Source organism: Gopherus evgoodei, chromosome 2 (genome assembly GCF_007399415.2).
Source record: "Gopherus evgoodei ecotype Sinaloan lineage chromosome 2, rGopEvg1_v1.p, whole genome shotgun sequence".
NCBI lineage: Eukaryota > Metazoa > Chordata > Testudines > Testudinidae > Gopherus > Gopherus evgoodei.
This window is the reverse complement of record NC_044323.1, coordinates 56,453,865-56,477,934: the sequence shown is the minus strand read 5'-3', so window position 1 is coordinate 56,477,934 and position 24,070 is coordinate 56,453,865. Positions and strand designations below refer to the sequence as shown.

General features: G+C 41.2%; 1 protein-coding gene across 4 annotated transcripts in view; it reads left to right on the top strand.

Moving 5' to 3' along the window:
* The window catches only part of AGR3 (anterior gradient 3, protein disulphide isomerase family member), a 42,609-nt gene extending 22,196 nt beyond the window's left edge, over positions 1 to 20,413 (top strand). For 3 of the 4 annotated variants that reach the window (XM_030549310.1, XM_030549309.1, XM_030549308.1), the window contains 7 exons: positions 2,072 to 2,217; positions 5,611 to 5,674; positions 7,028 to 7,080; positions 7,765 to 7,841; positions 7,994 to 8,057; positions 16,099 to 16,182; positions 19,081 to 20,413. In XM_030549310.1, the coding sequence (XP_030405170.1) occupies positions 2,112 to 2,217; positions 5,611 to 5,674; positions 7,028 to 7,080; positions 7,765 to 7,841; positions 7,994 to 8,057; positions 16,099 to 16,182; positions 19,081 to 19,142 (510 nt within the window). In that variant the 5' untranslated portion in view covers positions 2,072 to 2,111 and the 3' untranslated portion in view covers positions 19,143 to 20,413. The remainder of the gene's footprint in view (positions 1 to 2,071; positions 2,218 to 5,610; positions 5,675 to 7,027; positions 7,081 to 7,764; positions 7,842 to 7,993; positions 8,058 to 16,098; positions 16,183 to 19,080) is intronic. The other variant, XM_030549312.1, reaches the window with a different exon arrangement.
* The last annotated feature ends 3,657 nt before the right edge of the window (positions 20,414 to 24,070 follow it).

Here is a 24,070-nt window from a genome sequence, read left to right as displayed (position 1 = left end):
ACTTTTCATGATTGCCCATCCTAAGATGATAGTGTGACTATTACACTAATAGGATTCAGTCTTAGTTGGTCCTGGTGAAATTCCACAATGAATGTAGCTACTGAGTTCAAATTTAAGGTATTCTCCATTACAACAGGCTTAATTTTGGCTTGGGTTTTTGTTTTTTTTGGTTTTTTTTTGTAATTTTTAGTCAGAGGCCTCTCTCATAAACTTTAAGGTCAGAAGGGACTATCATCTACTCTGACCTCCAACACATTGCAGGCCACAGAATCTTGCCCACCCATTCCTGTAAAACTGAAGTCCTCAAATCATGATTTAAAGACTTCAAGTTACAGATAATTCACCATTTACACTTCTTTAAACCTGCAGGTGACCCATGCCCCATCCTGTAGAGAAAGACAAAAATCCTCCAGGGTTTCTGCCAATCTGACCCAGGGGGAAATTCCTTCCCATCCACAAATATGGTGATCAGTTAGACCTGAGCATGTGGCCAAGACTCAGGAGCAGGAGGTATAGTAAAGAATTCTCTGTTGTAACTCAGAGCCCTCAACATCTTGTATTCCATCCCCGGCCTTTGGAGATATTTGTACTAGCAGTCGCAGATCGATTACATGCCATTGTAAGCAGTCTCATCATACCATCCCCTCCATAAACTATAAAGCTCAGTCTTGAAGCCAGTTAAGTTTTCTTCTCCCACTGTTCCCCTTGGAAGACTGGTTCCAGAACTTCACTTCTCCGATGGTTAGAAACCTTTGTGTAATTTCAAGCCTAAAAACTTATGACCAGTTTATATCCATTAATTCTGGTGTCAACATTGATGTTTAACTTAAATAAATACCAGGGTGGGGAGGAGTTAGCCCTCTGATTTATTTATAGCAGGAACAGGAACATTTTAGTTTATTATTATTCTCAACAAACTGTATTATGCAAAAATCGCTGCCACTAAAATTAGCGTCACAGTGATAGTGAGCCAATACAGAGATTCAATTTTCTCTTCTACAGCATGCAGTTCCACCAACACTGCATATTTTGCCAATGACATTCAAACCAGCACATGTGGCTTTGGAGATACAATACCTAGCAATGATTGGACCAGACCAGAAGTGGGGGGGAGCACCATTTTTGTAAACCAGAAATTCTGACTAGATTCAAAAGTGTTTGATTTTTTTAAAAAATAAATCCTGTTTGTACAGATTTTGCCCTTCTCACTTCTAATCAGAAGTAGAAGAAATCATGAAGTTTCATGAGTGGCTATTCTCATATGAGTTTTCCCATGAACAAAAACAAAGTACCCCTAGAATACTGAAATTTCCATGAAGTTTTCCGAGTTAAGATATTCACATGTTTTGGACAAAGGTCAGACCAATGCTCAAACTTTCAAATACTTTTCTCAATGAAAGAGCATCAGTGCTTTCACTATTAAAAGCAATTTTTAAAAAATGTAGTTATAAATGCGTTTTTCACTTTGTAATGTTAAATTGCAAAAATATTTGTTTTCTGGGAAGTCCCTTCCTAATGTTTCTCAATGTATCTTGTTGCACTGGAATCTATCAGAAGACAAGCTTTTTATAATTTCAGCTAACTTTTTTAGAATGGATATCATCAACTAGAGGTGGAGCACAAAACCTACTGTTAATAGAAATATTCCAATACCATTAGTTTTTTATTATTATAAATTCCAACAATACAGTTTGGGGAAAGGAAAACACAACCCAGAAGCATTGTCCTGTCATGTTTTCAACCCAATAACTATAATATTAGACTAGTATATAATAACTGGAATGTGAAATTGACTAGAAATATGTGAAACTGATTCATTTTTCACTGTTCAAAACTATAGTAGTAACTCTATATTGTTCTCCAGGTATATTTCTGACAAATCTGTAGGATGCTTATGTATCTAGGGTAGTGCCCCTGGACTCTGGACTATTGTCATCAAGCAAGTCCACTGTTTCCAGAAACAAACAAAACAGTCCTTGTGGTGTAGATTATTAGAATACTATTAAAATCATCTTCCAGATGGCAACGTGCAATGAACCCACCCAACTAAAAAGGTTGCTTCGTTTTCCAGTTTCACTGCTGCCTTGAAAGGGGATTTCTTAAAGAGATAAATGATGCATTCAGCATTGGCTTTGTCACTCCTGCTAATTGCAGTTTCTTCCAACCTCGCAATGGCAATCAAAAAGGAAAAAAGAGCTCCCCAGACGCTGTCGAGAGGTGCAGTATGTTCACTTTATTTAATTGTTAATATAAAATGCAGCCACATGTTTAAATTCAATATACTCTTCTACTTTAAGGCATTTGATAGCATATGATATTTATTTTAAGTGTGCTTATTTTCTCTGAAAAGAGCTCTTCATTATTCAACAAATCTATCCCTTGTGCACATTCACTCATACCACTTTTCTTTCCCACCCCTCACCCTTATTGATTTTTTTTCCTTTTAGCTCTGCAAAACCAGCAGAGCTAACAGTGAGTAGGGCTCTGTTTCTTCTTGTGCAACGAAATAAGTTACACAGTTCCAATAAGTTATGCCTGCGCAAACCCAATGAAGCAATGGAGTTGTACAGATAGCACTGAGGGCCTCTCTCACAGAGTCCACTCACCACTAGGGCCCTCCTCCTGGCTGCTCTGGGAATTAGCTCCACTCTGGTCTGGCATACCTTTCTTCACCCTGTGGTCTCTCGCTGGAACTCAGGGTATTCCTTCTTTGTGACTTAGCCCTCCAGCCAGGTCACTGTACAGCCCTCCCATTCCAGGGTATCAGAGTCCCTTTGGGCATCTGGGCAGTGGAGCCAAAGACTGCCTAGGACAGTTTATGCCATTATCCCAGTGGCTGGTAGGGGAACCTGGACCCACCTACTACTCTAGGTGCCGGTCAGGAACTCTATGTCCACCTATGGCCTGCTTGCACCCAGACCATGCTGCTGTTTCCCTGGCCTCCTTCCTATTTCTTTGCTCTCACGCTCTAGCCTCCCCACTCTCTAAGTTTATCAGCCCAAACTCCCTTCTCCCAGGGAATGACTGCAAACCACTTCCCCTGCAGCAGCTTTCTGCTGCCAACTTCCTGGCTTTATACCAGCCCTGACTATTCCTTCTCAGCTGGGTTCAGCCTTCAATCAGCCTTTCAAGCTCTGTCTGTCCTTCAGTTGCAGCCTATCAGGTTAATTCACTCAACCTGCACTGCCTTGTGTGGCACATCACAGCCTCATTTGGCCTGCAGAATCTGTTACTAATAATGATGTAGTAGAAACAAATAACCCAACTTGATACATTTAACATGGAAATCACAGACTTCCTCCTTCCTCCCCACAACTATTTTTGCTTAATCCTTTTCCAGAAGAGAAGCACATTTAGAGACTGACCAATGAGGATGCTCACATATCTATCTCCTGTTCATTTTCACACTTAAGAAATTCCTTGTTATGCAAAATTTTCAACTTTACATTTAAAGTTAAGACTAGTTAACATTAATGATTAATTAATGTTAATTCCCTTAAGAATATGGGTACGGGCAGGGCCAGCTCCAGGCACCAGCGCAGCAAGCAGGTGTTTGGGGCAGCCAACGGAAAGGGGCAGCACGTCCAGCTCTTCGGCAGCAATTCAGCAGCGGGTCCCTCAGTCCCTCTCAACCACAGCTTTTTTTTTTTTTTTTTTTTTGGGGGGGGGGCTGCTTGGGGCAGCAAAAATGCTAGAGCCGGCCCTGGGTACAGGAATAGTTTAGGAGCTCTGCAAGGTCCTTGCCACTTCTCCATCTCCATTTGTGGAATTTGGATAAGATTACTTGCTTTGCATAATCTCCAGATACCTCCCCTGCCTCTCCCTATCATGTAATGTTTAAGAACTCTATAGTCCTCATCTACCCATAACCAGGGGCAGCTCTAGCATTTTTGCTGTCCCAAGCGGGGGTAGGGGGGAAGTCGCGATTGGTAGCATTTCAATGGCAGCTATACTGCCGCCGCTTCATTTTTCAGCAGCAGGTCCTTCCCGCCAAATTGCCACCGAAGAGCCAGACGTGCTGCCCCTTTCCGTTGGCCTCCCCAAGCACCTGTTTGCTGCACTGGTGCCGGCCCTGCCCATAACTCACACTTGGCAAAATTCATCCCACACAAAGAGAATTAGCACAAGATATATGCACCATATAACTCCCATCTAAACCCAAGTATCCCTGAGGACTCACACATCCTTCCATGCAAAGAGAGGGGAACTCTCTGTAGCCGAAGGTCTGATAACCTATTGCAATCATACTGAAGTCCTGCAGTCCTTGACCAGCAAGGCTTTAAAAAAATGCCAGCACCAAGCCCTAATATGTCACTCCACATAGGACAGGATTGAAAATGGAAGTTAGAATCATTTGAATTTTGCAATTCCTTATTTTGGAACTGTGGAAGAAATAGTCACTGACAGTATGTCACAGCTTGCTTGCTCTGAATTCCAAGCTTCTAAGACACAGTATAAGTTTAACTATGTAACTTGCAGCCCCAGAACTCATAAGGGAATTTATTGCTCTTTCCAGCAGTCCAGATTGCTAAGAAATCTCTACTACAATAAAGAGACTTTATATTAGCTCTTCTTAGCTATAAAACAACCCCTTACCTCAGTCACTGAATCAAGCCAAGCTCAGCTGCTTATTGGTCAAACAGATCAGAATAATATTACCAACCTGTGAGATACATTGTTAACCTAAATGGTCCTCCTTAAATGATAGTAGACCAAGAGATACCAGATTTAAAACATCTCAGGCTTTCCTCTTTAACCCATTATAATGCAGCCCGAATCTTGTCAAAGATCAAATACTGACAAGACTGGATAAAGAAAGAGATTGAAAAATATTGGTTGTTGTCTCTAGGTGGAGCTTTATGACAAGATCCTACATGGTTGAGATTGACCAAGATACTCAGCAGAGAAGAATCAGGCAGGATTTCAGCTGGCTCCAGTGGTGAAAGTAACTTACAGGACTTACCGGTACTGACGGAGTCCTGAGGGGGGCGTGGCCTCATACGGAAGAGGCATGGCCTCAAGATTTAAAGGCCCTGGGGCACCAGCTGTGGCTGGGAGATCCAGGGCCTTTAAAACAACCAGGGGCTCCCAGCTGAAGAGGTGGCTGGGAGCCCCCGGGGGCTCAGGGGCAAATTAAAGGGCCCGGGATTCCGGCCCCCAAGGGGAATCCCGAACTTTGCGAGGCTGGGGCAGGGATTTAAAGGGCCCAGAGTTCCTGCTGCTGAGGGGAGCCCCAAGCCCTATAAATCCTGGCCCCTGCCCGGCCGCCAGAGCTGCGGCCGGAATTCAAAGGGCTCTGGGCTGCCCGCAGCCCCGGGGAGCTCTGAGCCCTTTAAATCTCAGCCACGGCCGGGATTTAAAGGACTCTGGGCTGCCTCTTTAGAAACCTGAATACCTTTGTAAACCTGTTCCCTGGTCCTTTGTGCCTAAGTTTACTTATCTGTTAAATTAGTGTAATACTCAAAAGTTCAGAGACTTAATACCTACATGGAGTTTTGAAGGCTCCATGGATTAAAAAAAAATCCTACCTCTGTGCAAGATATTGCTAAATGTCCAAAACATAAGTTATTTTCAAGACTATGTTGGTTAATCCCTCCATTGTGATTACAGGCTGGGGAGATGATATTACTTGGGTGCAAACCTATGAAGAAGGGCTTTTTCAAGCAAGAAAAAGGTAAAGAACATTTAGAAAAGATAAAAGTTGTCAACTATCTAGTCAAAATACTGTAAAGAAAAAGCAAAATAAAAAATCCCACTCTAGCTAATCTAGAAAGCATCTTGTAACAAAAACAAAAACGTAAATTCTATAAGTAAAAGCAACATCTTTTTGGTAATCGCACTGTGGCTTACTGCATCAAGCACTGTTAGACAAGATGTTGGCATTTATGCATGTGCTATGGAATAGAAAATTGCGCCAGGAAAAATGTCTATTATCAGAAAGTAAATAGAGATAAATACCATCATGAAAACTAGTCTGATTAATTCCTCAGCTTTACCACAACAGCATGAGCCAGTAATAGAACCTCAGACAACAATCTGTTGCATTAACTGTTATCGCAATGCTTTCCCCTTTGGCTTATAGTATTAAATACATGAGCAGTTCCTCACTGTTCACAACTCGTCTAGAATGAGTTCCTTTTGAGATTCAGTGGGAAGTACACTTGAGGATCCCTGTACACCTCATAACCTCACTCTCCTCCAGATTACTCCTCCAAACCCACTTCTTTCTACAGCAAGAAAGCACAGTCTCAGGCCAACTCAGATTTAAAAGAAGAGGCAGCTAATCTGATGCTTATCTTGTGAAAGCAAGGAGGAAAATCCTACCCAGTGCTATTGACTACAGTGGCAAAACACATAGTAATAAGCACTGTGCTGAGCACGAGAACCGGTAAAAAAAAAAAAATTGTCTCACAAGATTTGGGGTTTTTTAATTATCTTTGAACATTTTGAGGGGAAAAGTATCTAAATTTTTAAATTTCATCAACATTTTTCATTTGGGGAAAATTTTAAGCCAATTTCGCAGCTGCTCAAATTCCCTCTCCCACCCCCACCAATTTTTCAATGAAACTTTTCATAGACAATTTTCAAGGGAGGGGCAGTTTAATCAAAAATAAATAGGAGTTTTTTATGAAAAAAAAAGACCCTTGTAGAAAACCAGATCAAGGAAAGTATCCACAAGACTGGGCTAGAGAATGATTCTCTTTGTAAGCCTTCCTGGAACTATATATTAAGCAATAATAAAAAGATGAGCCTCTATGGTCTCCAAGCTGAGAACCTCTTAGTTTACAATATATCTGGCACCTCTATTTTGTTGCATTCCTTTTTATGAACGAGTTGCATGACACCATTGTCTCTAAGCTCAGAAATATGCTCCATTCTTCCCAATGCCTCCGTCTAGTTATTAGTTAGGTGTAACATAAGATACAACAGCAGTTGCATATCCAGGCCTGTTTGTAAAATTAGAGTCACTTGGATACTCATCAGATGATCTAATTATGTTTTTTTTTTGTTGTTGTTGTTATTAAAGCAATAAACCACTGATGGTCATTCATCATCTGGAGGACTGTCAATACTGCCAAGGTAATTTCAATTGTCTGATTGTTAAATTAATTTGAGGAGTTTTAGAACATATATCCACCAATATCTAGGTTGTTATATGGCCCCTTACTATAGTTATCTGCAACACTGAATCTCTTTCTCAGATATGCTGCATATTCAATAGACAGTATCTCCAAAAAGTAAATAATGAAAACAGGCTGCTCACAAACCCCATCACAAGCCTTTTACAACAGAGAACATGAAAAAATACCTTACAAAGCTGTTCTGCAAAGCCTGATGCAGTATTAGACGGTTTAAATTAAGATGCATGAATTTACTCCTGACTCACTGAACAGATTTAATATTGTTCTTTCCTCCTGAACTGGTAACCAGAGAACGAGACTGGGGCATGACTGCTGAAATTGACCTAAGAAGAATTTACTGAGAATAATACACTTTTGTCAAGCTGTTGCTCGACACCCATTGAAATGAAAGGCTTCAGAAGTAACAGGAGAAAGCTTCTATTTGTATAGCTGAAGGTTGTCCCGACACAGGACAAAACCAAAATGTGGTGACAGATCTGTGACCTGTCTCATTAGAAATGTGGAGAAAGCAAAGCAAAGCATGAAAGTCTCATGCATATGTTGCCACAGTATAGAAGGAAAAATAAATTTTGGAAGCAATGATTGAGAACAGCTTTTAAAACCATCACAACATCTTTTCTAGCACTGAAGAAGGTTTTTGCCGAAAATGAGGAAATACAAGAAATGGCTCAAAATAACTTCATCATGCTAAATCTCATGGTAAGGAGATATACATTGCACATTTTAAATGAATGCATTTCAGCATATGTTGTCATTTTAGTATTATCTACCATGGCTTCATATGCTCCTACATGCTAGTTTCACAAAGTGCAAATGAATATTTAATAATTTGCTTTTAATTTTCCTGTCAGCATGAAACCACAGATAAGAACTTGTCACCTGACGGACAATATGTACCTCGAATCATGTTTGTAGGTATGCACAATATACATCTTCTTTAAAAATGAAACCTCATTTCAGTAGTATGTATGTGTTATAGGAATTTTCTCCCTCATGATGTACAGGATATTTAACATTTTAGTTTATTAATTTTTGAGTTAGCATGGTATAGAACAAACTCTTTCCCCCTTCAAGGCATCAAACAAAACTACAGAAATGTAGGGCTGGAAGGGTTCTTGAGAAATCAGATAACTCAGTGGTTTGAGCATTAGCCCCCTAAATCTAGAGTTATGAGTTCAGCCCTTAAGGGAGCAATTTGGAGATTAGTCCTGCTTTGAACAGGGGCTTGGACTCAGTTGACCTTCTGAGGTCCCTTCCAACTCTGATATTCTAAATCACCTAGTCCATTTGCCTGCACTGAGACAGTATTAAATATGTCTAGATCATCCCTGACAGGTGTTTGTCTTTAAAACCTTCAGTGATGGGGACTCCACAACCTTCCTTAGAAGCCTATTCCAGAGCTTAACTGCCCTTATAGTTAGAACATTTTCCTTAATATCTAAATCTCCCTTGCTGTAGACTAAGCCCATTACTTCTTGTTCTACCTTCAGTTTTTCTCCACGTCCACTGATCCTCCTCCTCTTTATAACAGCTTTTTACGTATCTGAAGACTTATCAGTTTAGAGAAGGGAAGAATCTAAATACCCCCTCCGGCAGGGGATAGCGCAGACGGACAGATGCGCGCACGCACACAGAAAGAGCAAGGGTCATCTCATCCAGCACACTAGAGGAGTAAGGGATAGGTGAGAGTTGGGGATGAAGTGTATGTGAAAGTAGCTTGGGTTTGAGTCCCCCCCTTCAATCTTAGAATTCCATTACCATAGGCTCTTCCCACTCCTGGGTTGAGCCTGAACATGGTGTGACATTTTCAAAACATTGCCACTTAGTGTAGACTCCTTCGGTCCCTGGGGTAAGGGAGACAGCAGGGGCCAAGTATCAGAGGGTAGCCGTGTTAGTCTGGATCTGTAAAAGCAGCAAAGAATCCTGTGGCACCTTATAGACTAACAGACGTTTTGGAGCATGAGCTTTCGTGGGTGAATACCCACTTCCTCAGATGCAGGGGCCAATGATTCCACATCCTGGAAAGGGGATAATAAATGAAAGGTGCAGCACTAGCAGATGGTGCAGAAGGGGAAAGTACCCACAAGCCATGGGGGGGAGGGGGCGGGAGAGAAGAGAGAGAGAGAGAAGTGATTTAAACAAACAACTTGGATTTAAAACCAGTCCACCAGGCAGCTCTCCACAGATCTGTCCACAAAAGAAATCAATGCTATATACATATTTCCCTGACCCTCCAAAACCAAGCAGAGCCGCAGCTATTGGCAAGTTTGGTAAGAGAAGTTTACTGAGTTGCCTAATTGGGAAGAAATCTCCATGAATGTCTAATAAATTGGTCATACAGCATTGCAATAGTATGTCTCTGCAAAGAGTCTCACAGTGGTGCAGTGTGTATTTTTAATGTGCTTGTCACTGGGCTGGTAAAAAAGAGATGTCAGCCTGCAATATAACCCAGTTTTGCACGAGGCCAGCTGATCCCAAAAAGAATTGAATCCAATGCCACATGGGGGCAGGGGTGCTCTGAAGCTGCAATGCAGTCCCAGGGCTGCTCAAGTGGAAGAGTTTGTAAATGGGGAAATTATGCTAGTAAGTGTTTGACACCACCACCACCACCCCCGTCGATCCTGGTCCCTCTCTTTCTAATTGCCAGCCCTTACAGCTGCCATAAGCCCCATGCGGGGGATGAAGGCGTGATGGATTGGATCACAGAAACTCCCTTGGGGCTGCCAATTGATGTGCCAGGACTACTACTGCCCCTGCTTTCCCTGCCAGCTTGGGACTCCAGCGCCGTGTCTTGCTGAGCCAGACACACCAGTCTGCTCCAACACAGACCCAGGGTCTGAACCACGTGTCCCAAAACTGCAGACTTAACTGAAAGCAACTTAAGAAGTGCTCCTGTCTCTAGCACCCAGATAATCAACTCCCAATGGGGTCCAAACCCCAAATAAATCTGTTTTTCCCTGTATAAAGCTTATACAGGGTAAACTCAAATTGTTTGCCCTCTGTAACACTGATAGAAAGATATGCACAGCTGTTTGCCCCTGCCAGGTATTAATACATACTCTGAGTTAATTAATAAGTAGAAAGTGAAAGTAGGATTTAAGTGGTTCCAAGCAATAGCAGACAGAACAAAGTGGCAAAAACCAACAGAGAGTCTAGTGGCACCTTAAAGACTAACAGATTTATTTGGGCATAAGCTTTCATGGGTAAAAAAGCTCAATTCTTCGCATCTGAAGAAGTGAGGGTTTTTACCCATGAAAGCCTATGCCCAAATAAATCTGTTAGTCTTTAAGGTGCCACCAGACTCCCTGTTGGTTTTGTGAATACAGAATAACACGGCTACCCCCGATACAGAACAAATTGAATTACCAAGCAAAATAAAATAAGAACCGTGCAAGTTTTTTATCTGAATACAGATAAATCTCACCCTCAGAGATGTTTCAATAAGTTTCTTTCACAGACTGGACACCTTTCTAGTCTGGGCACAATTCTTTCCCCTGGTACAGCCCTTGTTCCAGCTCAAGTGGTCGCTAGGGGATTTCTCATGACAGCCGCCTCTTTTGTTCTGGTCAACCCCCTTTATATTTTTTGCATAAGGCGGGAATCCTTTTTCCCTCTCTGTGTTCCCACCCCTCCTTCTAAATGGAAAAGCACCAGGTTAAAGATTAATTCCAGTTCAGGAGACATAACAACATGTCACTAAGGGCTTGTCTACATCACAAAGTTGCAGCGCTGGTGAGGGGGTTACAGCGCTGCAACTTAGGAGGTGTACACATCTGCAGGGCATCACCAGCGCTGCAACTCCCTGTTTGCAGCGCTGGCCGTACTCCCGTTTTGTCTCGGGTGTAGAGGATCCAGCGCTGGTAATCAAGTGTAGACACTTACCAGCGCTTTTCTTGACCTCCGTGGAATAAGCAGGTATCCCAGCATACCTGAGGAAGCCTCTGGTAATCAAGCTGGTCTCCTTCCCCGGTTTGCTCTCCGTTCCCCGAACCCCGAGCAAGCAGGTCTCCTTCCCTGCGGTTTGCAGGGTGGTTCGGGGAACGCGAGAGCAAACCGCGGCGAAGCTGGTCTCCTTCCCGGTTTGCTCTCGCGTTCCCCGAACCACCCTGCAAACCGCAGGGAAGGAGACCTGCTTGCACAGGGGTTCGGGGAACGCGAGAGCAAACCGGGGAAGGAGACCAGCTTCGCCGCGGTTTGCTCTTGCGTTCCCCGAACCACCCTGCAAACCACACGGAAGGAGACCTGCTTGTTCAGGGAACGCGAGAGCAAACCGCGGCGAAGCTGGTCTCCTTCCCCGGTTTGCTCTCGCGTTCCCCGAACCTCCGTGCAAGCAGGTCTCCTTCCCTGCGGTTTGCAGGGGGGTTCGGGGAACGCGAGAGCAAACCGCGGCGAAGCTGGTCTCCTTCCCCGGTTTGCTCTCGCATTCCCCGAACCCCCCTTGAAGCCGCCCAACAGCGCTGCAGTATGGCCACATCTAACACCACTTGCAGCGCTGGTTGCTGTAAGTGTGGCCACTCTGCAGCGCTGGCCCTATACAGCTGTACTAATACAGCTGTAACAACCAGCGCTGCAAAATTTTAGATGTAGACATACCCCTAAGACTTCATTACCCACTTGCCAGCACACACATATACAGGAAGATTTACAAGTAAAACAGAGCCATTTACAGTCAATTGTCCTGGTTGATGGGAGCCATCAAGATTCCAAACCACCATTAATGGCCCACACTTTGCATAATTACAATAGACCCTCAGAGTTATAATTCACATTTCTAGTTTCAGATACAAGAATGATGCATTCATACAAATAGGATGAACACATTCAGTAGATTAGAAGTTTTGTAATTATACCTTACAAGAAACCTTTTGCATGAAGTATATTTTAGTTACATTATATTCACACTCATCAGCATACTTTCATAAAATCATATAGAGTGCAACATCACAGTATTGTTGACAGGTCCCTAGAATCATTATTTTCAAACAAGTTGCCTCCTTCAGGAAAGGGCCAATGAGGGGGATATAAACCGACAGTTACAAACACACAGCATTGTATCTTCATGGCAAAGGTGGAATTTTCATTTTTTTTTTTAAATAAACTGTCACAAAGAGAGAGAAATCATATAGAATCAATGATGGATGAGCTCAGTGTGGCTCTTAAACCCCTGATCTGTAGATCACCAGGAATCCAAGGTGTTCTTCTTGGTGGTCTTCAGAATGAATCCTTTTCAAGTCTCAAAATGGTGCAGTGGCTATAGCCCTAACTTTGCCTGCGGAGACCTGAGTTCAAATCTCTCCACCATCATAGACTCCTTCAGTGACTTGGGCAAATCACTTAATCTTTTTATGGCTTAGTTCCCCTATTGTAAAATGAGGATAATAGAATTTTCCTTCTTTTCTGGGAAGGATGAATGCATTAAAGATTGTGAGGTGCTCAGCTATTGTGGTGATTGGACCATAAATTCATAGATTCTAGGACTGGAAGGGACCTCGAGAGGTCGAGTCCAGTTCCCTGCCCTCATGGCAGGACCGAATACTGTCTAGACCATCCCTGATAGACATTTATCTAACCTACTCTTAAATATGTCCAGAGATGGAGATTTCACAACCTCTCTAGGCAATTTATTCCAGTGTTTAACCATCCTGACAGTTAGGAGCTTTTTCCTAATGTCCAGCCTAAATCTCCCTTGCTGCAGTTTAAGCCCATTGCTTCTCGTTCTATCCTTAGAGGCTAAGGTGAACAAGTTTTCTCCCTCCTCCTGATGACACCCTTGTAGATACCTGAAAACTGCTATCATGTCCCCTCTCAGTCTTCTCTTTTCCAAACTAAATAAACCCAATTCTTTCAGCCTTCCTTCATAGGTCATGTTCTCAAGACCTTTAATCATTCTTGTTGCTCTTCTCTGGACCCTCTCCAAATTCTCCACATCTTTCTTGAAATGCGGTGCCCAGAACTGGACACAATACTCCAGTTGAGGCCTAATCAGCGCAGAATAGAGCAGAAGAATGACTTCTCGTGTCTTGCTCACAACACACCTGTTAATGCATCCCAGAATCGTGTTTGCTTTTTTTGCAACAGCATCACACTGTTGACTCATATTTAGCTTGTGGTCCACTATAACCCTTAGATCCCTTTCTGCCGTACTCCTTCCTAGACAGTGTCTTCCCATTCTGTATGTGTGAAACTGATTGTTCCTTCCTAAGTGGAGCACTTTGCATTTGTCTGTATTAAACTTCATCCGGTTTACCTCAGACCATTTCTCCAATTTGTCCAGATCATTTTGAATTATGACCCTGTTCTCCAAAGCAGTTGCAATCCCTCCCAGTTTGGTATCATCTGCAAGCTTAATATGCGTACTTTCTATGCCAACATCTAAGTCGTTGATGAAGATATTGAACGGAGCAGGTCCCAAAACAGACCTCTGTGGAACCCCACTTGTTATACCTTTCCAGTAGGATTGGGATCCATTAATAACTACTTTCTGAGTATGGTTATCCAGCCAGTTATGCACCCACCTTATGGTAGCCCCATCTAAATTGTATTTGCCTAGTTTATCGATAAGAATATCATGCGAGACCATATCAAATGCCTTACTAAAGTCTAGGTATACCACATCCACCGCTTCTCCCTTATCCACAAGACTCGTTATCCTATCAAAGAAAGCTATCAGATTGGTTTGACACGATTTCTTCTTTACAAATCCATGCTGGCTATTCCCTATCACCTTACCACCTTCCAAGTGTTTGCAGATGATTTCCTTAATTACTTGCTCCATTATCTTCCCTGGCACAGAAGTTAAACTAACTGGTCCGTAGTTTCCTGGGTTGTTTTTATTTCCCTGGGTTGTTTTTATTTCCCTTTTTATAGATGAGCACTATATCTGCCCTCTTCCAGTCTTCTGGAATCTCTCCCGTCTCCCATGATTTTCCAAAGATAATAGCTTTTCTAAGTGATTTTTAACTTTTTCTTTTTTTATTTTATCTTCTAAACCTACCCCCTTCCCATAAGCACTGACCATACAAGTCAAGTTATGAGAATTTTAGTCAGAAAGCTTGAGAAAGGAAGTGAGCCAGAGAGGGGATAATAAAAGTTGGCCCTCAGAAAGTAAAAGTCTGAGAATCAGAGTAATACATGATTATTGCTCTGAAAGCTCCCCATAAATTATATGAATGCCTTACCCAATGTATGTGCATAGTTTTACATACTGAATATTAAGGCTGTTGTTTAATCGCAGTTAACTCACACACTTACCTCAAAAAAATTAATCACGATTAATCACAGTTTTAATCAAACTGTTAAACAATAGAATACCAATTGAAATTTATTAAATATTTTGAATTTTTTTCTACATTTCCAAATATACTTATTTCATTTACAACACATAATACAGTGTCCACTTTATATTTTTTATTATATTGACTAAAAATTATAAGCAATAGTATTTTTCAATTCACCTCAAACAAGTATATAGTTGCAATCTCTTTATCATGAAAGTTGAACTTACAAATATAGGCTCTAAAGTTTTACATTGTTTTGTTTTTGAGTGCACTTATGTAACAAAAAAAAATCTACAAGTCCACTCAGTCCTGCTTCTTGTTCAGCCAATCACTAAGCTAAATGAGTTTGTTTACATTTATGGGAGATAATGCTGCCCTCTTCTTATTTACAATGTCACCTGAAAGCGAGAACAGGCTTTTGCATAGCACTTTTGTAGCCAGCATTGATTGCAAGGTATTTATATGCCAGATATGCTAAGCATTCATATGCCCTTTCATGCTTTGGCCACCATTCCAGAGGACATGCTTCCATGATGATGACGCTCATTACAAAAATAATATGTTAATTAAATTTGTGACTGAGCTCCTTGGGGGAGAATTGTATGCCTCCTGTTCTGTTTTACTCACATTCTGCCATATATTTCATGTTATAGCAGTCTTGGATGATGACCCAGCGTGTGGTGTTCATTTTAAGAACACTTTCACTGCAACTTTGACAAAACACAAAGAAGGTATCAATGTGAGATTTCTAAGGATAGCTACAGCACTAGACCCAAGGTTTAAGAACCTGAAGTGCCTTCCAACATCTGAGAGGGATGAGCTATGGAGCATGCTTTCAGAAGTTTTAAAAGAGCAATACTCCAATGTGGAAACTACAGAATGCAAACTACCAAAAAAGAAAATCAGCCTTCTGCTAGTGGCATCTGACTCAGATGATAAAAATGAACATGCGTTGGTCTGTGCCGCTTTGGATCGTTATTGAGCAGAACCCATCATCAGCATGGACCAATGTCCTCTGGAATGATGGTTGAAGCATGAAGGGACATGTGAATCTTTAGCACATCTGGCATGTAAATATCTTATAACACTGGCTACAACAGTGCCAAGCAAACACCTGTTCTCACTTTCAGGTGACATTGTAAACAAGAAGCTGGCAGCATTATCTCCTGCAAATGTAAACGAACTTGTTTGTATTCTATGTTGTAATGGAAATCAATATATTTAAAAATGTAAAAAACATCCACATTTAAATAAATGGTATTCTATTAACAGCACGCGATTAATTGCGTGATTAATGACAATTTTTAATCATACGATTAATCAATTACTTTTTTAATTGCTTGACAGCCCTACTGAATATATATTCAATCAGACTGGCCTCTTTTTTGTGATATTTTCCTTTAAACATGCAATAGAATATACATACTGGTGAACACAACATATATCCCTCTTTAATAATTAATACATAATATTTAAAATAAATCTCTCACTCATTCAATACTTATCAGTGTAATAAGAACTCTGGGTGGAAAAGAATGTAATTATTCCATTTGCTCTAAATTACTGTCCACCAAAACTACATTTAAGTTGACTTTGCCTCATATTCACAACCAGTAGATATTGAAGATGCTGTTACTGAGAATGCAATGGGATATTGTATAATGTCTCTACTTTTTCAGATCCCTCTCTCACAGTAAGAGCTGATATCACTGGAAGATATTCTAATCGACTCTATACTTATGAACCACAAGACATACCATTCTGTAAGTATCCACATTGTGAATGCTTGCATTTCACACTGTGACCAGTGAGACATACCCTACCCATTGATCTGTGCTTGAGGATCAGACAGCATTTCATTGTCCTTCCTGATCAGCACCCTAAAAATACCTAGGGAAATTCTTTAAAAGAGTCTATAAAAATATGATTAGGAGCTTGATCCTGCAAGAGGTCGAACACTCTGGTCCTGATCTAGCAAAGCACTTAAGTACACAAATATTCCCACTGAAATTAGTAGGACTATTCAATGCGTGTCAATTTACGCATGTGTTCAAAAGTTTACAGGACCAAGGTGTAACTGGAACAGTGAAAATTACTATCCACAAAAGGGCTGTCAAACGCACAAAGTAAACAGCCTAGGGAAAAAATTGAGTAAATTTAAAAAGTTGGGAGAAAAATATTTTGAGTTACTTACGTACAACCTAGGATTACTCATTGTCAGACAGAAAAGTAATTTTTCAAGTTAACCTTGTCCCTTTCATATCACAGCATCTATAAGAATGTATAGCATTTTTCTTACCCCAAATAGAATATTAGATGTACTGAAGACTATTGATTTGTATGTTAAGTATCAGAGGGGTAGCCGTGTTAGTCTGGATCTGTAAAAGCAGCAAAGAATCCTGTGGCACCTTATAGACTAACAGACGTTTTGGAGCATGAGCTTTCGTGGGTGAATACCCACTTCCTCAGATGCATGTGGTGGAAATTTTCAGGGGCTGGTATATATATGCTAGCAAGCAAGCTAGAGATAACGAGGTCAGTTCAATCAGGGAGGGTGAGGCCCTGTTCTAGCAGTTGAGGTGTGAAAACCAAGAGAGGAGAAACTGGTTCTGTAGTTGGCAAGCCATTCACAGTCTTTGTTCAATCCTGAGCTGATGGTGTCAAATTTGCAGATGAACTGAAGCTCAGCAGTTTCTCTTTGAAGTCTGGTCCTGAAGTTTTTTGCTGCAGGATGGCCACCTTAAGGTCTGCAATAGTGTGGCCAGGGAGGTTGAAGTGCTCTCCTACAGGTTTTTGTATATTGCCATTCCTAATGTCTGATTTGTGTCCATTTATCCTTTTCCGTAGAGATTGTCCAGTTTGGCCGATGTACATAGCAGAGGGGCATTGCTGGCATATGATGGCGTATATTACATTGGTGGATGTGCAGGTGAATGAACCAGTGATGGTGTGGCTGATCTGGTTAGGTCCTGTGATGGTGTCGCTGGTGTAGATATGTGGGCAGAGTTGGCATCGAGGTTTGTTGCATGGATTGGTTCCTGAGCTAGAGTTATTATGGTGCGGTGTGCAGTTACTGGTGAGAATATGTTTCAGGTTGGCAGGTTGTCTGTGGGCAAGGACTGGCCTGCCACCCAAGGCCTGTGAAAGTGTGGGATCATTGTCCAGGATGGGTTGTAGATCCTTGATGATGCGTTGGAGGGGTTTTAGCTGGGGGCTGTATGTGATGGCCAGTGGAGTCCTGTTGGTTTCTTTCTTGGGTTTGTCTTGCAGTAGGAGGCTTCTGGATACATGTCTGGCTCTGTTGATCTGTTTCCTTATTTCCTCGTGTGGGTATTGCAGTTTTGAGAATGCTTGGTGGAGATTTTGTAGGTGTTGGTCTCTGTCTGAGGGGTTAGAGCAGATGCGGTTGTACCTCAGTGCTTGGCTGTAGACAATGGATCGTGTGATGTGCCCGGGATGGAAGCTGGAGGCATGAAGGTAGGCATAGCGGTCGGTAGGTTTTCGATATAGGGTGGTGTTAATGTGACCATCACTTATTTGCACCGTGGTGTCAAGAAAGTGGACCTCCCATGTAGATTGGTCCAGGCTGAGGTTGATGGTGGGGTGGAAGCTGTTGAAATCGTGGTGGAATTTTTCCAGAGTCTCCTTCCCATGGGTCCAGATGATGAAGATGTCATCAATGTAGAGTAGGTAGAGAAGGCGCGTGAGTGGACGAGAGCTGAGGAAGCGTTGTTCCAGGTCAGCCATAAAGATATTGGCATATTGTGGGGCCATGCGGGTGCCCATAGCAGTGCCACTGATCTGGAGATATATATTGTCATCAAATTTGAAATAGTTGTGTGTAAGTATAAAGGCACAGAGCTCAGCAGCCAGTTGTGCTGTGGCATCGTCGGGGATAGTGTTCCTGACAGCTTGTATTCCATCTGTGTGTGGGATGTTTGTGTAGCGAGCATCTGCATCCATGGTGGCTAGGATTGTGTTTTCTAGGAGGTGACCAATGCATTGTAGTTTCCTCAGGAAATCAGTGGTGTCACGGAGATAGCTGGGAGTGCTGGTGGCATAGGGTCTGAGTAGAGAGTCCATATATCCAGACAGTCCTTCAGTGAGAGTGCCAATGCCCGAGATGATGGGGCGTCCAGGATTTCCGGGTTTGTGGATCTTGGGTAGTAGATAGAATAACCCTGGTTGGGGCTCTAGGGGTATGTTGATTTCTTCTGGTGTTAGTGTAGGGAGTGTCCTGAGTAGATGCTGTAGTTTCTTAGTGTATTCCTCAGTGGGATCTGAGGGAAGTGGCCTGTAGAATTTGGTATTGGAGAGTTGTCTGGCGGCCTCCTTTTGGTAGTCAGACCTGTTCATGATTTGTATGTTAGCGCTTCAAGTAGGATTATAAGATTTACTGTTGAGGATCAGTTTTAAAATATGAAAAGTGAAAGGAAGTGAAAAGTGATGAAATGGAGCTTGTCAAGTTCTTAGTAGTAATGAACCATGAAACTCTATACCCTTGGTTTCAGTAAACGGTGCCAAAAATCCCACAGTAAAGAGATCTACAGAATATTTTGTGCCTCAATATACATCAATTAATTCACAAGCAAAACATCTTGATAAATTGAGATTTTATTTTCAGATAGAAGTGTACTTCAAATTTTTTTTTTAATTTGCAGTTTATTCTTCTTCTTCCAGTGATAGAGAACATGAAGAAAGCATTACGCCTCATTCAGACTGAACTGTAACTTGTGGCAGTGAAATCACCATAACCTCTACTAGGTGAAATGGTACAAGGAACCCTTCCATATCTGAAATATACTCATTAGCTGATTTGTCTGTATTAGCATTTAAACCTTATAGCAATCAATTGTGGTACACAGAATTTCATATGAAAAATATATTCCCATGTATATAACACACTTTTGAAAGTTAACTGAATGTTTAAAACATGTAAAACCTTAGCTGCACAGATAAATTCACGGGGGATGGTAAAATGATGCAAAAAAACCTTTGAATTCTAGGTTACTGATTCAAATCTGGTCCAGTAAAGCTTGACCAGAAGTTGTAAGCCATCCCGTCTGATGACTGCTTGGTAGCCTGCGCCAGTTAATAACCTTTGCTGGGAGGATCTGATCAGAAGACATTTCCTAGAGAGGTTGAAGCAGAAAAGGATAATATGTTCATTGTAACTTTTCAAGAGAAGCTCAGTTGGCAGTGTAGGAGTGGCTCGTCTGTGTGTCCAGCATTCTTCTGTACGACTATGTGATTGTTAAAAGCAGAACATATACTTTGATGCTGAATATACAAATAACGGAACTAAGTGAACAGTATGGGCTCTGTCAGATAAAATACAGCAAAACCTAAATAAAAGGCCTTTGACTTTGAGGAAAATATACTAATTCAATGGATTAGAAGGAAGGAATTCCCAGCTTCAACATAAACTTCAGGACCATAACACCCAGACATAAGAATGGCCAAACTGGGTCAGATCAAAGATTCATCTAGCCCAGTATCCTGTCTTCCAACGATGAGCAATGCCAGGTTCCCCAGAGGGAATGATAATCATCATCAGGTGATGCATCCCCTGTCGTCCATTTGCAGCTTCTGGCATACAGAGACTAGGGGCACCATCCCTGTCCAATGGCTAACAGCCATTGATGGACCTATCCTCCATGAACTTATCTAGTTCTCTTTTGAACACTGTCATAGACTCATTTGTTAAGAAGAAATTAAGTTACTCCTAGCCATAAAGTAAAATGTTCATAAAGAGATTTGCTGTTATAACAGAGTTTGAGAGAGACATGGAGAAAAATGATCTGTATGCTTAAAGAAAAATTCAATTTCTTACATCAGTCACTAATAGAATATTATCTTGACACTCAGTAAAATGAATTTTGTACCTGTAGGAAGATGTTGAAAATAAAATTAAAAACTGTCAAGTATGTCCCTCCTAACCCTGTTTGGTTACTCATTTGATACACAATTCAAATTGTGTGAGGCATAGGAAATCCAGAGACTAGCCAGAATAAAAGTGGTATCACTTTGTCATTTTCAAGTGTCATGATTAGACTCGGTTGGAATGGGGGGCGGGTGGGCCCCCCCAGTGAAAACTTGAAATTTCATTGAATAATTAATTTTTAATAAGCCCTAACTGTGAGTCCAGGTGTCCTTCATGTATCAAGGACCGACTCCTCAGTGCAGAACAATACTCCATATTCTCTGGTCAAGTCCAAAAACCCACCTACCATTCCAGAGGACTGCAAGACATATGCCTAGCAATCATAATGATTTCCACTCCCACAGTGACTGGAAATACAGTGAGGCTGTGAATGAGATAAATGTCATGGCTTCTTAAACCAAGTATTGAAGATTTGATGTTACTGTATTTTAAGAGTCTGAACAAAAAGAAATCTTATTTCCTTGCCTACCACTTAAGCTGGTACTAGAACATGTAAGGGTGACTGGGCCAGTCATAAGTGACTCATACATTCATCTTGTACTCTATATATTCAGACACTGTGTAAAACTTGTAGTAAGGAAAGGGCATTCATCATACATACAGTAATATAAAGGAAACAGCTACATTGAGCTGTATGACTGATTTGAGTTTAAAAATGTATGAACATTCTATTCCTTGTCTTTTGTTGGAAAAATACAAAACACGTGTATGTTGAAAATAAACCCAGACAATTCATCTCCACTGAATGTTATAATGATATAACTTAAAAGGAGAAAGCCACGGAACCTGAATTTGGTCACACCAGTGTTACTCAGAATATAAGAACATCAGAAATGCCAAGCTGCCTCAGACCAATGTTCTGTCTAGCCTTGTATCCTGTCTCTGACAGTGGCCAGTACTAGAGCTTCAGTGGGAGTATACAGAATAGGGCAGCTGGAATGATCTACCCATCTGCCCCTCTCGGCTTCTGGCAATGAGAGGTTTGGGGTTGCCCTTAGAACGGGATTGCATCCCTGCCCATCTTGGTTAATAGCCATTGATGGACTTATCCTCCATCAATATATCTACCTCTTTTTTTAAACCTGTTATACTTCTGGTCACACACCATCCCATAGCAATGAGTTCAACAGGTTAGTTGTGTGAAAAAGTACTTCCTCTTGTTTGTTTTAAACCTGATGCCTATTTATTTCACCGAGTGTACCCTGCTTTTTCTATTGTGGGAAAGAGTAAATGACACTTATCTATTCACTTTTTCTTCAAGAGTCACTCCACTGAAGTCAATGGTATTATTTATTTTGATTTATGAAGAATTTTTTAAAAGTGCCTATCTCTAGCTCTAAGCAACTCTGCCATGATTTAAATACACAAATCACCACTTTAAGTCAAAAGAGAATCAGGCCTACCTTGTGCATACTGAATTTTGCATAATTCCAAAACCAAAACAGATTCCTGAAAAAGGGGATATCCTCGGGTTCAACATTAAAAGCCAGTTTTAAAAATACAAGGATGTTAAGGCAAAACAAGGCAATTTCCCGTCCTCCCCCCATCCCGCCCATTCTTCGGTAACATTTTTATAACTATGCTTCCTATAGGGCAAGTACTTGGAGCCATTAAATGCAAACTGAATGGCATTGTCAGCTTCATTCTCAAGGGCTGAAGCTACAACAGCTAGCACTAAAAAACAAAGCTCCTCCCCCACACATAGTCCAAGATCAAAGACCTTGCAACATTAATCCTTTGACTACTAATGCTCCCCTTGTGCACTCCACCAACATTGGAAGCCAATCCAATAAAAAGATATTACCTCATCCACCTTGTCCCTCTTATATCCTGGGGCCAACACAGCTACACCACCACCAAAAACAAAACCTCCCCTACACCTTCAGTGCTCCAGTCAGTCAACCATAAACATGTCATTGAAATCAACCACCTGCAACTGGTACACTCAGCAGCAGGGCAGAAACATTCCACTGGGGCATACATGGAATGTTTAGAGACAGGTATCTGAATAATTTTACCTTAAAAATATGCATTAGCTCTGGACACTGAGATTACATCTGTCATTTTGCCAGCAAACATTTGGAGCCCAAATCCAATGCATACAAGAAGGAATTCATGCAACATTAAGGTTGGGCAGTTTCAGAAGAATTGCACCAATTAAGACTCCAATTGCATTGTTAACTGAGCTACATTTCACACTTTGTATGTTTTATATCATAATTTAATAATGGAACTAGTAACAGCAAGGTTTTTCCTAATAGCACAAACATGCAATGCAGCCAAGTACTTAACATTTGCTGTTACACATTTTTTTGTACAGATTTCAGTTGCACAACCCTCAGACTGGTTTATGTAATATAGTATCAGCCCAATGCTGGAAGTGGGGAGAAGGTCAGGTGTCTCAGAAGCAGCACTAGCAGGTTCTAGGTTTAAAGCAAGCTCTTCTCCAGGAGACAGTGCACCACCACTAGAAACAATGCAATCTCTGCTCCCCTCTGTTCCAAGCCAGTGCTGTTGGCCAATTTGGGGGAGTCAGTCAAAGACATGAGCCACCCCTTTTACAAAGGCTAGTGCTAATAGTGATGGCAGCCGTGCAGAGACTCTGTGCTCCCTGAATGCAAAGAATCCTAGCGAGCCTGGCCTCTTCAAGGGTATGACACAGGAAAGGGGCTTCCTGAGCTTTAACAGGCTCATCTATTCCCGGTCCATGATTATTAAAAACAATAATCACTCATGTTACTGGTTAGGGTGCCTTGCAACCCTTATTGTTGCATTTTAAAAGCACTTTATGAAACAGTTTATTTTTGTTATAGGTGCATCTCATTAGGTTTAAAGCCATTCCTCTCTTTCTGAGTAACCCTTCAAATTCCCTACCCCACCCTCTCAACCCTACCTTTCTCATCAATAATACTCACTTCACCCAGTTGAAATAAGTCATTATTAGAGCTAGATAAAACTTTTAATCTGAAAACTTTTTTGCAGAAAAATGCAGATTCAGGTTGACCAAAGCAATTCATGATTTTGAGTCCATTTTGATGAACTTTTTCTGCAGAAAGGAAAAAAAAAAAACCAGACAAGAAGAGGTTTGTATCCGCATTTCTGAAAGACAGTTTGATGTCTTATTTTGGAGACAGTTCATTTTAGGATGTCCCTTGCTTTAAAAACATTTTAAAAATACTTTTGAAACACATTTTGGTTTGATCAACACAAAATGAAGCATTTTTCAACATTTTAGTTTTACGTCTTATTAACTTTATTGGGCCTGCTAGCTAGAAGATCCCATTTGTGATTTCACCTTCTTTCTTCTCTCATTTATTCAGTGGTAAGTATGAGATTCAATTCTACCCTCTGTTGTAGCCTTGCAAGCTCATTAACTTCTGCCAAGGACAGAATTTGATCTTTAATTCTAACATGTATTGATGACATGACTAGATGCCCATTAAAATTTATCAGCTATATGTAATGGGACTAATTTACACAGGAAGCAAGATTTTGGGTTATTATAATTATTCATATTACAGCAGCATCTGCATATGTGCTAAATAGTGTAAGACATAAGAAGGCATACTCTCTCCCCTAAAGAGTTTGAATATGAAAATTAAAACCCAGCATAAACCCAAACAAATCACCAGCACAGCAGTCAATAGTGGAGAAGTAGGCAGTATCACAAACATAGTCACTGCTGATAATTTAGCTTCCTTGGACAT